This window comes from Miniopterus schreibersii (genome assembly GCF_964146895.1).
Source record: "Miniopterus schreibersii genome assembly, chromosome: 6".
NCBI classification, from domain to species: Eukaryota; Metazoa; Chordata; class Mammalia; order Chiroptera; family Miniopteridae; genus Miniopterus; species Miniopterus schreibersii.
Genome location: NC_138107.1, coordinates 88,483,931 through 88,497,778, shown reverse-complemented (window position 1 = coordinate 88,497,778; position 13,848 = coordinate 88,483,931). Strand labels below are relative to the sequence as shown.

General features: G+C 54.5%; 1 protein-coding gene across 3 annotated transcripts in view; it reads right to left on the bottom strand.

Moving 5' to 3' along the window:
- Positions 1-897: 897 nt before the first annotated feature.
- Positions 898-13,848, bottom strand: part of PACRG (parkin coregulated) — a 328,057-nt gene continuing 315,106 nt past the window's right edge. Inside the window, exons 5-6 of one of the 3 annotated variants that reach the window (XM_081141419.1) lie at positions 4,101-4,220; positions 898-2,281 (exon numbers count right to left, since the gene is read on the bottom strand). In XM_081141419.1, coding sequence (XP_080997545.1) covers positions 2,109-2,281; positions 4,101-4,220 — 293 coding nt within the window. In that variant the 3' untranslated portion in view covers positions 898-2,108. Of the gene's footprint in view, positions 2,282-4,100; positions 4,221-11,348; positions 11,423-13,848 lie in introns of those variants that run through there. The other 2 variants (XM_081141420.1, XM_081141422.1) reach the window with 2 other exon arrangements.

Genomic DNA, 13,848 nt, shown 5'->3' with positions numbered 1-13,848 from the left:
GGGTGGCTGTCTCTGGCTGTTTGGCGGAGGCGAGGAAAGCTGGGCCGCAGAGAGAAATGCAGAGGAGGAAACCAACTCTGATAAGCGGTCAGGTGACCGCCTGGGTTCCAGGGCTTATGGGCATCCGCCCTGGGTCCTTGGTGAGGCCTGGCTGTGCTCCTGGCCCTTGGGTATTACTTATCTAAAGAACAAATTCCTCTTTGTTTCTGGCTGAAACTCATGTGGGTCATGATAGTGACCAAGGACAGCTATGGACACCATTGGCAACTCAGAGTGTTGGAAGGGCAGTGACCAAAGAAGAGTGAGGTCCACGGACACACCACACCCTACACCACACAGGAGAGGGCTCCACTCAGAAGCTGTGGGGAGGGAAGGGCATAGGACCACCCACGCCCTGGGTGAGAGTGAGTGGGCAATGGAACGGCCTGCCTGGAGCCTGGTGTTACACTTGGGGGGCATCTTCCAGAATCAGGGAGCCCGCCCTGGTATCACAGGCCCTCCACCCAAGGTGGTGGCTTCGTTTCCTGGGGCAGCCGTTACAAATGCCCCAACTTGGTGGTTTCAAACAACAGACACCCAGCCTCTCACCATTCTGGGGTTTCCTCAATTTAATACATCTGCAAAGATCTAGGGGAGATTCCACTCCTCACCTCTTCCGTCCTCTGGGGGCTGCAGGTGGCCCCTGGCTGTGGCTGCATCTCTCTGTTACCTGCCTTGGTGTCCACACAGCCCTCTCCCCTCCCCTCCCCTCCCCTCCCCTCCCCTCCCCTCCCCTCCCCTCCCCTCCCCTCCCCTCCCCTCCCCTCCCCTCCCCTCCCCTCCCCTCCCCTCCTCTGTGCATCTCTTATAAGGACACCTGCCACTGGACGTAGGGCCCACCCGAGTAATCCAGGTGATCACATCTCAAGATCTTTAATTACATCTGCAAAGACGCTTTTTCCAAATAAGGTCCCATGTACAGGGTCCCGGGGTTAGCACAGGGACATATCTTTGGGGGGGGGGGCTGCTTCAACACACTCCCCATGGTAAGTGACGGCCTGGGAATGATACTCGCTGTGGAACGTGGGATTCCTGCCTCTTTCCTGTTGCATCGTGTTTGATGATCTTTAGTTTTCTTTTACTGAAACGCTATCTTCCTAAGGAATGCTTATTTCTAGGAGAGCATTTTGCTCCCATTGGTCGGGCTTTTCAGGGGAGAGATGCCCAGGTTTCTCAGTGGGGATTTGAGTCCAAAGATAAGATAAGGGTGCTCAGCGGCCAGGGCGCGGGTTTTGTTCGTCCCAGCTCAGCCCCGGAGCTTGAGGCGTGAAGTCTCCTTTGAGGAGACGTGGGAAGGGCAGGCAGGGGAGGGGATGAGACCACCCGCTGGAGCCTGACAGGCCGGCGGGTGCTGAGGCTGCGGGCCACCCGCAGGGAGCAGGGCCCTCCGCAGTTCCGGGCGGGAGACCGGCGATGAGCCAGGTGAGGCGGCCCACGGGGGACTAGAATAGGCAGAGGACGGGGAATCCAGGAAGGGGGTATTAACTTTTTTCTGTTTGTTAAGTTTCTGTTTCCCAAGCCCCCTTAGCAATAAAGGGGACAGTTCCTGGGAGAGCTCAGGGAATTTACAAACCGTCCGCTTGTCCGCTTCAGGGGCCAACACGGAAGGAAGCAGAGGCTGTCGTCGGCTGCTGCCGGTTTGGGGAACTGTCACTGATGTCCTGCTGCTCTGACAGTGTCCACTTTCAAATTCCAGAGTCTGAGGGGGAATCTAGCCCCAATCCAGTGTAAGAATAACCAGCCACGTGTGGGCCTGGCCGCTGGGGCTGGAGACGTCGCCCCAGCTGGGTATGTGAGGGGCGGGCAGGGGTGGCCAAAGGGCGCAGAGCAAAGAGCAGTGGGGGTGGGGGGTGTGGCCTGGCACAGAGCAGGTCTAAGGACCTCTTCACACTCTTTTTTCTTTAAATGGTATTTTTCAGTTACCGTGGACATTCAATGTTATTTTGTATTAGTTTCAGGTGTACAGCACAGAGGTTAGACAAAGGACCTCCCTCCACTCCTAAAAATTACTGAGAGTCCCGGAGAGACCTGGGGGACTCTATCAACACCAACCTTATTAGAAATTAAACCTAAGATGTGTTTAAGATGGGGGGCAATGGGGGGAAAAGGGGGACATCTGTAATACTTTCAACAATAAAGATGAAAAACAAAAAGACAGGAACATAAACACACGTGTCATTCGTTGTCAGAGTGACGATGCCACCAAGCCTCAGGGGTCTCTGGAAGGCTCCACTGTGTACACCTGAGAGGGAGAGAGAAGGTCAGAGATGCCGCAGTGTTGTTATAAGACTAGTTCTGAACTTGCGACCCTCTAACGGGCCTTGGAGTCCTGCTGGGTGGGCCCGAGCTTGGGGAACCTCTGCTTAGTGGTCCACACCCTTGGCCCAGAGCCACAGGGCCGAGTGTGAGCCAGGCTCTGCCCCGGCTGACCCAGCAAGTTCTCACCCACTCGGTATCCCCTGCTGTCATCTGAACATGGGTGACAGGGTGCCTCCCTGCAGGCTGTGGGCAGGTTAGAAGGGTGCCCAGCACCACACACAGTCCCTGGTGCCTGAGGGAGTGACGAACACAGGGGCCACCCCCAGGCCACCAGATCTCGGCCTGATGGGCGGAACAGGGACCCAAGGACGGGCCACCGGACCCAGACTCGGTGTCGGGGCCTCTGGCTGAGTTCCCCACACTGGGAGGAGGCTCAGTCCTGGCCCAGGAGCCTGAGCGAGTGGAGGTCGCCATGGGGTGTTGGGGTGTTGATGGCCTTCTTCTCAGGAGCGGGAGACGTAATGGGCCGTGGAGATGAGATGCGGCCTGATTCCTCAGCAAAGACAGTTCTCAAAAAAAGAAATCTTTCTCTACGGTCTCCACGACTTGTATTGCTGAGACACATTATTTCTCTGCATCAATCGATACAAATGTGAATTGGGCCAATTTATGAATATTTCATATATGACAAATTCAGTTTTTAATGCTCAAAAACGATTTAAAGGTCTGTGGATAAGCCTCAACCTCCTGAATCCTCCCCGGGGTGCGGGGCCAGCGGGGCCCAGCCCTGGAGGCAGGTCTGCACCGTCCTGTCCGCCTCGCCTTGGCCTCTCCGTCCAGGATGGGGCCCCGGTCACCTGGGGGACCCTGAGGTTGGGGCTGCAGGACAGACCAACCACAGAGCCGGGGGTGGGTGGGGCTGGGGCAGTGATGTGCAGGAGCTCATGAGCTCGGGCGACACGAGAGCCACACTCAGGTCACGTGCCGCCTTGGACTGTGTGACCCTTGAGGAACGGCTGGGTGAGGTGGGAAGAAAGGGCCCTCCCCTCAGGATCAGCCCATCTTCCCAAACCACACGGGGACGGGTGCCTGAGGCTGAGGTCCCAGCCACACCCGGGGGCTGCGGGTCCCTGGGCTGCCGCCTCTCTCCTGCCCTCCTGGGCCCCACCCGCCCATGCCCACGCCCACCCTGCTCCCCGACGCCCCCCTCCAATGGGACGGCTCTCAGTCTGGGGCCACTCTTCATGCTTGTCAATCATCCAGGAGCTGTCAATCATCCGGGAGCTGTCAATCATCCAGGAGCTGTCAGTCAATCATCCAGGAGCTGTCAGTCAATCATCCGGGAGCTGTCAGTCAATCATCCGGGAGCTGTCAGTCAATCATCCGGGAGCTGTCAACCATCCAGGAGCATCCATCCAGGAGCTGTCAATCATCCAGGAGCATTCATCCAGGAGCTGTCAATCATCCAGGAGCATTCATCCAGGAGCTGTCAATCATCCAGGAGCATTCATCCAGGAGCTGTCAATCATCCAGGAGCATCCATCCAGGCTGCCCACAGAGCAGCCCCCAGTCTCCCTCCGCTGCCCGAGGCCTCTGGGCGGCTAACCAGTTGCCTCCTCGTGTTTCCTCGCAGCGCCAGCCAGGAGCCAGCTCAGCCCTCCCCGTCACAGGAAGGGAAGGAGCGGGGAGCCCATCTACTTCCACTCCTTAGTTTGCAGCCGAGGGCAGCCTGCAGGAGTTGGGGTTCCTCGGGATGAGGCGTCGATGAGGAGGAGGGCATCGCAGAGCCCGTGACCACACACCTGGGGGGCAGCAGGGGCTTTCCCGTGTGGCCCTCTTCTCTTTGTGCCTCGTGTTCAGCTTGGGACCTCCGGGCAGATCCACGGGACCTGCTTGTAGCTGTGTAAACTGCGTTGTGATACCTAAGTAAACAGGTAGGTAGATGTTGAGAAGACACTGGAGGTATTTCTCCTTTCACCCACGCTGGCCTCTGTCCCATTCCCTAAGCCCCGCTCCTGGTGACACGGGCGAAAGGGTTCGCTGAAGTCCGAGACGTCAGCTGATAAGGGATTCGGGAGATTTGTGTAATAACAAGGGATTCTCGAAGGGCAGAGAGTTCTCAACACTCCCAGGAATGAAGTTATGAAAGTGGGAAGTTAAACCTCCGCTGCTAAATTCCACCGCCCCTCCCCCAGCCCGTGGCTGTGCTGGTCGGTGAGCAGGGCCAGCCAGGGCTCAGGTGACATCCCAGGTCCCACCGTCCTGTGACCACCGGGCAGAAGGGCTTACCCTCCTGCCGAGATGCGGGGATGTGGGAGCTGGGCACCTAGGAGTGTTCCTCACCCAGGTGGGTCTTGTCACCTGGGCCGGAGAGGTGAAGTCACGTTCTTTGGGTCACACAGCTAATGAATGCCAGAGCCAGAGACTGCAGGAGCTCCTGGGTCTCAGCCCAGCCTGCTTGCTCCTAGGGGACCTGCTTCCCTGCTGCTGGAGGACACCGCAAACTTAGCTGTGCCTTGGGACCTCCACGGCACCGTGTCGCGACTCAGTCCTTAGGGGACGCAGGTGTTGCCAGCACTGCCAAGCTGCCCCCTCTGGTGCAGCCCCACGTGACAGGAGGACTCACACCCACCTGTGTGCTCAGGCCAGCTTCCCATCCTGGATTACACTTAGGGTGGGCCTGCAAGTACTGACTTTAAACCTCTAAGGGGAAACGACTACAGTGCTATTTTTAAATTTTAATTAGGGAAAGAAGCAAAACCTACTTGACTTTTCAGGACGATACAGACACTTTGGGCCTCTCAGGCTGTTGCTACCTGAGGTGGGTACTAAGTTTAGTTTTCTCTGACCTTGGGGCTATTTCAGGGGAAGTGTAAGGAGCATAGAAAAAGGACCAGTCTTGGCTCCAATGCCCTGCGAGGTCCCTCATGATCTGAGCCCGCCCTGCGCATCCAGACTCCCTGCCCCTAAGCTCAGGGCTTGAGGCTCCTGGCATCTCCCAGACACACTGTGTGCTCTCCTGCCCCACGTGCTGGCTGCACGGTCGCCTCAGCTCAGGGTGTCAGCCTGGGCGCTGTGGACATTGGGGCTGGATGCTTCCTTGTTGTGGGGGGCTGTCCATACACTGTAGCAGCATTTTCACTAGAGGCCCACAGAACCCCCAAGTTCTGGCCATCAAAAATGTTTCCAGACAGCTCTAGCCGGTTTGGCTCAGTGGTTAGAGCATCGGCCCACACACTGAAGGGTCCCAGGTTCGATTCCAGCCAAGGGCATGTACCTGGGTTGCAGGCCCGATTCCCGGTCCTGGTCGGGCTTGTGGGAGGCAACGGATCGATGTTTCTCTCTCTCTCTTCCTTCTACTCTCTTTGAAAAGCAATGGAAAAAATACCCTTCAGTGAGGTTTTAAGAGAAAAAATGCCTCCAGACTTTGCCAAATGCCCCCTGGGCCATAAGCGCTTCTTTAAGGGGAATGGGCTTCTTGACACTGGTCTCTCCAGCAAACAGCTGCTCTTCCAGGTCTCAACTCCGGCGTTATCTCCGTTGCGAAGCTTCTGTAGCTACCCTGGCAGGAGGAGGCGTCCTCTCTCGATTGGTTCCTGAGCCCTATGGGTTGGCACCTACTTGGTGCTTTTCTACGGCAATGCAATTGTTTGTTTGTCTCCCCCGCCCCCAGTGAGACTGTGAACTCCTAGAGGTCAAGGCTTTATGCCTCCAAATCCACAGTCTTAAATCCTGAGCTCCCAGCACAATATCTGATCCAGAAAATAAATTGGAGCGATGTCCACTGAATGGATGGCCTGCATTCTAGGCTAGTACCTTTCAGTGATGGCCCCTCAGAGAAGAAGCATCACAACTGTTCTCAGCCATTTGCATAATCTCAGCATCACTACCTCACCGGATATTTGCTCGAAGAATGACTTTGTCAAAAGAATAGCCCAGATTTTATTAGTAGTGATAGTGGTACAGTATTAGGGTGATGATAGCAGCTGCTGCCAGGGGTGGGGGGGGTCTTCACTCTAATTGCTGACCCTTATTGCACTTCTGTAAGCTATGTCTTATTACTCCCATTTTACAGGTGGGGAAACTGAGGCTCTGAGAGCTTAACTCACAGACTCAGCATCCTGGTGGTCCTGGGATTAGACCCAAGGCAGTTTGACCTCAAACTCCAGTCACTGCGCTGTCTCAGATTTTCACATTTTTACTCTCAAGGATGATTCTCAGAACGGCCTCTGGGCGACAGATGAGTGGGTGACTGACGCCCTGCTGCAGTTCGTGTCATGTCTTATCACTGCAGCCGACGTTGAATTTCATCAAAATATGGGAAAAATCATTTCGATGCAGCATTTGCATATCCAAGTATTGGAGGATGGTTTGTATAATCAAATTATGTCTAGTTGTGAAAAGGGAGCATCATTTAAATAGCTTACAAAATTACTTTGAAGATGCACATTAAAATCTAAAGAACCCATCGCCTCCCAGATCTTTACAAAAAGCGGAATGGTAATTGATAATGACGCTTTGTCTCTACGAGGGCAGCGTTCCCCACCTCTCCGCCGCCGGGTCCCAGCCTGCCCGCCCCCCTGCCCCCCGTCGCTGCTCCAGGCCCACCCGCAGGACGCTCTAATAGCAGACGGAGTCTCCGCACCACTGGCTTCCCCTCCCCCACAGCTGATCAAAGGAGCAGCCTGAAGAAAACCCTAGAATTTGCTGAAATTCTGATTCCTTTCAGCAGTTTTATGGATTTTTATAACGTATCTTTTATTGACTAAGCAAGGTCTCTGGTCCCCAGCATCTGTTTGTTGCATCTGGGGAGGAAGATAAATTCCCTTTTCTATGCTACTAAAACCAAACTTCAGAGACAGACAAACAAACAGGTCTGAAGAGAAGGGGATGGCAGCTCGTCCCTCCCCCTCACGCCGCTGACCTGTCTCCCTGGCCCCGGGGGAGGGCAGAGGGGGTGCCTGCCAGCCCGAGGCTGTGCCAGCTTAGGGGTGACAGCTGAAGGCCCACCCTTCAGGCTAAGCATCGGTACCACCCCCCGACAGGGGACCTGGGGACCCTTGGTCACAAGCACCTTGGGGAAGGCCTCCTTGTAGACGTAAAAAACACCCTACACGTCACTTACAATTTCTCAGATTAAAGAATGGCGCCGGTCACCCCGAGACACGCTCATACATCAGGGGACTTCATTAGAATAGTGGCCGCGGTACTCGGGCGCCTCTAAAACCCCAGCCGTTCGATGCGGCCTCTCCAGCTCCATAACTGTTCATAAGATGAATAGACTCGGACGCATAATTGACTCTCCCACCGGGAGGAGAAAGACAGCGTCCGGTCCTAGGCCTGGCAGAGCAGCGTCCGCGCGGGCGGGATGTGCCCAGGGACCGTCGTGGGGGTGGAGAGAACCGAGGTGGGCAAGGAGTCGGCCGGGAGAAGGTGGCCCTGGAGGGTCCTGGGCACTGTCCTCTCACGGAGGCCTGGCTGGACGCTGTGAAAACAGAGTTGGTTGCAGAGCCCGAGGGACAGGGGCCAGCTCTGCAGCAGGGAGCGAAGCCTGGGCTGGGAAGTGGCAGCCAGGAGGACAGGGCCCCAGGGGAAAGTGGACGCACAGAGGACCCGCCCTGGGGCTTCCTGGCTGGTGTCAGTGGAGCCAGGCTGAGAAGGATGCTCTGGGGTCCTTGTTCCCTTCTGGGGTCACAGGCTGTGGCACCAGGGCCCTGTCCTTCAGGACACGGGCTCCGGGTTTCAAAGCAAATATGAGCCGGTGAGGATGACAGGGCAGGTCTTCCGCAGTGCCTAGGAGAGGGGAGCCAGGGTGTCACCAGGGGGGCCCCGTGGAGTCAGGAAACGCATCTTGAAGGAGGTGAAGGTCAAAGGAAGCGCAGGCCGTGGGTGGGAGGATCAGGGGAAGCGGCCGCGACCCAAGGGGAAGGGCAGTGGCCAGGTTCGGAGGCCGGAGAGCTGACCCATCAGGGCTGGAAGGAGATGCTCCTGGCCCAGGGCCCAGGCCGGCCAGGGCGGAAGTAGCCGGGACGCGTGGTCACCGTGTCAGGTCACCGCTCCAAGTCCCAGGCTTGCCCCCGATTCAGCCCCTCGGGCCCAGGACCTCGCTCTGCGCAGGCGAAGCCCGGACGGCGCTTTCATCCCCACTTTGTGCTCCTCTCTCCGCCCTCAGTGTCTGCCTTCTAGCTGAACGCCCACGGAGCCCGCTTCCTCCCCGGCTCCTGGAAAACCCAAAGCGGGCTGCAAAGTCAGTCTTATCTCGGCCTCTGCTGTCCTCTTAACTGACCACTGAATGACCCGGTGTGATGGAGGAGGGTCAGGCCCGCACTGAGGTGGCCACAGGTCACACGTTTGCTTGGCGAGGACCTGGCTCGGAGGAACAGGGCACATGGTGGGCTCCTGGGCCCCAGCGTCACTCACACCTGAGCTCACTGTCCTTCCCTAGGGGCCGCCGCCGACTTCTCCAAGTGCGCTTCACGGCGCGGTGTAAAGACACCCTCCCTTCGTGTAAACTCTACACTGAGCCCTTCCTCTCATTTTTCAGGGAAAAGGAAGCGGGTGGACAACAGAGAATGCCCAGGACAGGTTTATTGACTTATAAGAACTATCAACCTTTTGCAGAGATTTAAAAACAAACAAACAAAAAACCCAACCCTGGTTGTATCTGGGGCTGGCCGAGTGCTAATTTGTCAAGGCAATGAGATAAACCTCACCGGATCGGAATGCCGTCCACTTAGCACAGGAGTCAAGCAATCCCTGGGCCGTAGATTGCTTTCACTCGCAGGCCTGCTACATAAATAGAGAAGTAATTAACTGCAGCGGGCGATGCATCGGCTGGAATTTCAAGAGCCTGGCAGCATCGAGGTGTCACTGGGTGTCCCACCGCTCGTCCGATGAAACTCTCAGGCTTTCCTCTCCTAAATTTCCTATTACACCTTCACTTCCATCAATGGGGGAAGAAAAAATAAACGTCTTACGTGCCTGAAATTAGTACAAAAATAAAGAATTCTCCTCACCTTTTCAGATTTGGTTCTGAAATCCATGAATGATTCTTTCTCTCTTGTTACATATTTTTCCTTTTTTTCCCTCAATGATTAAATATCTGGATTTTCAAAATGCTCACTGAACGTCTCATTATTCTTACCCCGCCCCCTTGGAAAATAAGTGGCATGTCGTTTATTACAGCGAGAACAAATGAAATTCCACCCGAAGGAAATTTATGCTCAGCTGGGGGAGAGGACACTGCAGGCATTCATTTCTAACCAGCTTTTAAGAAACACATTTGAAAATACTAAATCCGATTTCACGTGTTCAGAACGGCATAACCTAACGGTAGCGTATTAATTAGCAATAAAAGCAGTGTTTTGTCTCATACAATGAAATAAAATAATTAACTTACTCAGGGAGCGGGGCCACATGACTTTACTTTGAGAGGCCGATGAATGACCCTGAGTAACAGTAACTAACAAAAAGATTGTGCAGGGCAACCCCGGCTGCGGGGCCTGTTTTGGATTCTTTGCTAATATCTGTGGCCACCCAGCTCTCTGCACCTCCAGACATTACCTGTCTTGCCCCAGACTAAAGGGCACGCACTTGGCGAGCCAGCCAGTGCTCTTCGGGAGGAATTCTGAGCTGAAGGAGGGGCAGGCATTTGACGACTTTCAAGGATGCGTTGAGTGTCCCAGCGCTCCCTGAGTCAACAGCCACCGAGGGGCTTTCTACCTGTGGGAGGAATTCCAACACTGTTGTGTTCTACGTATCTGGACCTTTGAACTTGGCATATTTTGCCCCTCTTGCCATAGCTGCATTCCCGGGGCAGGGGGTGGGGGGACTAGCCTTTCAAGTGGTTTTATCATAAAGCTAAGTGCAGAAATATGCAGGCGAGGTCATTATCGCCACATGGGGATCCTTAAAAGGGTCAAACGTCTCTGACTAACAGTTTTCAACTTGTTGCGAGACAGTCAATCGAAGTCTCCGGTTTTTCGTAGTTCAACTTCGCCTTTGATTGTTTTTACAAAGTTTGCAAGAAAATGTTTCAGGGCCCTGACTGGCATTCATTCATTTATTCATTCACTTGACACATACTTAATGAGACATTTAATTACCTGTGTTCACACTGTATGCAGAATGTCATATATGATTGTAGCCAAGTCTCTGAGGGTTGAGTCATGGGGTTTCTAGACTTTAGAGCTGGATGGAGTAAGGCACATGGAAGCTAAGTGGCTTGTCCCACATCAGGTTTCCACATATAGTCAAGGCCCTGGGCAGGTAGCTCAGTTGTTGGAGCAGCATGTTGTCCTGATAGGTCAGGGCTTGGGGTTCGATCCCCAGTCAGGCACATACAAGAAGCAACCACCGAATGCATAAATATGTGGAACGACAAATCAATGTTTCTCTCTCTCAATCAATCAATTAAAAAAGACAGGAAATCAGATCTGACGCAGGCCAGGCCTCTGCAATGAGTTAAGGGCACCTGGAAAGCTTGGGGGCCCAAGGTAATAGCATCATCCTGGGAACCGTGATAATGAAGAGCTGCACTGTGGCCCATGTTTTACTCCCAGAACTTGGTATTTCAGTGGGGAAACCATATAGAGGGTGATCAGGACCTTAAGGCCTTTGAACATGACATTCACATTCAGAATCGACCTCAGTTCAAACTTACCCTTGCAGGGAATTCCCACCTGGAGAAGAGATGTTCCTCTTTAGGATCAATTATCCATGGAGCCCTGCTCTCCAGGGGAAAGGGGACAGGGGAAAGGAGATGGAAAACAAAACGGAACCGGAGAGAGGAAAGCAGCTCCCACCAGCAGCCTCGGTGTTTCTCTCTCCGTGGGTGGGAATCCCACTCAAGTAGTCCATGCGTGGAGTTTGATGATGTTTTCAGTTCCAGGCTAAAAAGGCAACTTACAAACATAAAGAAAACTTTTCTCAGATTTTTTGCTCCTGGGCTCCTGATCTCCGATTTCCAGGCCAAATCTTTGGCAAGGAGGGCAGGCGGGTCCCCGGGTGGTGAGGCATGCCAGCCTCCAGGGCCACACGCAGTGGGGCACCCACGACTCTCCACACTAGGCTCTCTCTGAGTCCGAAGGTTGGTCTTGCTCGGGGACACCGCCGGGAAGGAGAGCTGTGGGGGGATAGACGCAAACTCTGAAATTCGGGGCAAGCTGGCAGCATGTGCCCCGTCCCCCACGCTTTGCCCTCTTCCTCTCCCCGGAAAGCTGTCCTGGGTCGGAGCTCCCGAGTCCTCGTGCTGCTCCCCAAAGCTGACGCATTTTAAAACCGATTTCCCCAGTCACGTGGCCGTGGAGATTAGGGGGAAGGGGGTGCACCTGGGGGCCAAGGTGGGTTCGAATCTCTGCTCGTCCACTTCCTGGCTGTGGGAACCTGGGCAAGTGAGCCGACTTCTCTGAGCCTCAGTGTCCTCCCCTCGGCTCTCAGGACGCTCAGGGCGGGAGGGGGTGACGCACAGCAGGTCCCTCAGGACAGCGCCCAGCCCAGGCCCACCTCCCCCCTCAGCCTCCCCAAGTCTTCCCAAGGAACACTCTCCAGTTGGCCTGCACTCACCTTGGTCATCCCCAGATGGCCAACAGCCATTCGTCTCATTTGCAAGTCATTTCTACACATCCCTTCATTGCTTTATTGTTTCCTTGATTGTTTTAAAAAATATTTTATAATTTTGTTATTTTAATGAGCCATTTTTAAGAATAAATCTTCCGTTTTCTTTCTTCCCCGCATATTGTGATTTGAGTTTTAAAAGGATGTGCTTTTCAACTCCGTTATCAATTCAATATTTTACCCACCCGAGAAGCTCGGGAAGTTTGCTGACAGACTAGTAAAATGAGGAAAAGTTCCCAAACCCAAGCTTTTTCTTTCATTCTATACTCACACTGTCTCCCCCAAAGCCCAGAACTGCAGGGTCTGGTAGGACTTCCGAGGTCGCCAACACCCCCCTCCCAGTCGGGGTGTGCCGCGGGATATCGATGCCGTGTGGACCGAACAATGTGGACCACGGGGACACGCGGGGGACCCCTGAGGTGGCTCTGGCCAGACTCCTGGGCGTGCGTCTCCGAGAGGTAGATGTCTGCCAGGTGGGCCTGGGGATTTTCCCTGGATGCTTTCGATTGTACTCTGGGCTGCTCCTGATCCTTTTGGGTAATAATTTCAGTTCTCTGGGAGCCTTGTGTACTTTCTGGTCGTGAGCCTGCACACATTGACTTTTCTCTAAAACTTTTGTGCTCAGGATCTTGGTTCAGGTGTCACACCTGTTCACACACGACTTGCAAACGTGCACATATACGAATACCAATATCAATGGGGTTACTCTCACCCTGGACAGATATTTATTTATTCACACTTTACAAATTAAACATTCCCCATCTGCCCGCCCCCTCCATTCTTCCGTTAGTGTTGAGTTAATTCATGCAGCCAGCCTTTGCTGAGCTCCTGAGAGGACTCTGGGCTCCGCCCACTCACCTCTTAGCTCCTGAGCTAATTCCCGGCTTTCTGTCTTCCCTTCCACCCCTTAGAAGTCCTTGTCACTGCGCCCCGAGGTGCCCACGCAGAATATAATACCCCATGACAGGATGTCTTTCCATGTGCAAACCAAAATAGCTCTGGCCTTTGTGCGGCTATATCCCTTCTCGACTGGTGCTGACATAACGTCTGGTCTCACCTGTCACACATTTTGGTCACTTTATAGCACACATTGTGAGCTGCCGCTAAGATCTAAGCTGACATTTTGGGTTCCCCTATTTGTAAGTGTTGGATCCAATCACATTTCCCTCCTCACCCCTGTTGGAACCGCGTCCCGGGTGGGAAGTGAGACACTTGTGGTTTTCAATCCATTTTCCTTCTGCTGACAAAGATTTTACAGACACCACACCCAGGTTGGGAAAGGGGCTTGGTCACATTCTTGGAAAGTCACGATTTACGTAGTCTCACTTTAAGTAACACAATGTTTTCCTAAAAAAAATCAGAGCTGGATGAGACCTGGGAAACCTCCTGGCCCAACTCCTTTCTTAGCAGACTGAGGTGAAGGCTCAGAGCGGGCGTGTGACTTGCCCAAGCTCTCCTGGGGAGTGTGCGCCTTGATTCTGGACAACGCTAACCGTTAGAGAGCCTTCCTTCCAATCAAGCGCGCTCTGCCTTCCCCTCGCTGTCCCCACGGCCCCTCCTGCTCTGGGCTCTCCAAGGGGACTGGCTGCAGGCGGGCAGTCTGCCGGGACTGGACCGAGGGGATTTTGTCCAGGGAGTGCCCCAGCCCCTCCTCCCCCTGCTCCTTGGTCTCCACTGCCCTGACCCGCTCGCTCTCCGTGCACGTTTCACGGGAGCTTTGTCATTAGGAACCCAGCTGCATGTCCTCTTAGCTTCTCCTGGGAGCTGTCTCCAGGCTACGACCTCCAGCCTTGCCCTCCAGCCTCCCGCTCACTAAGTCAGGAGAGCGTGGGGTCGGCGCCCGCCCCACCCTCGCTGAGCCCCATCCGTCTGGGAATGATCCTGGGACTCCAGGCCTCAGTCCTGTCCTCTGGAGAGGCACAGGGTACATCTAAT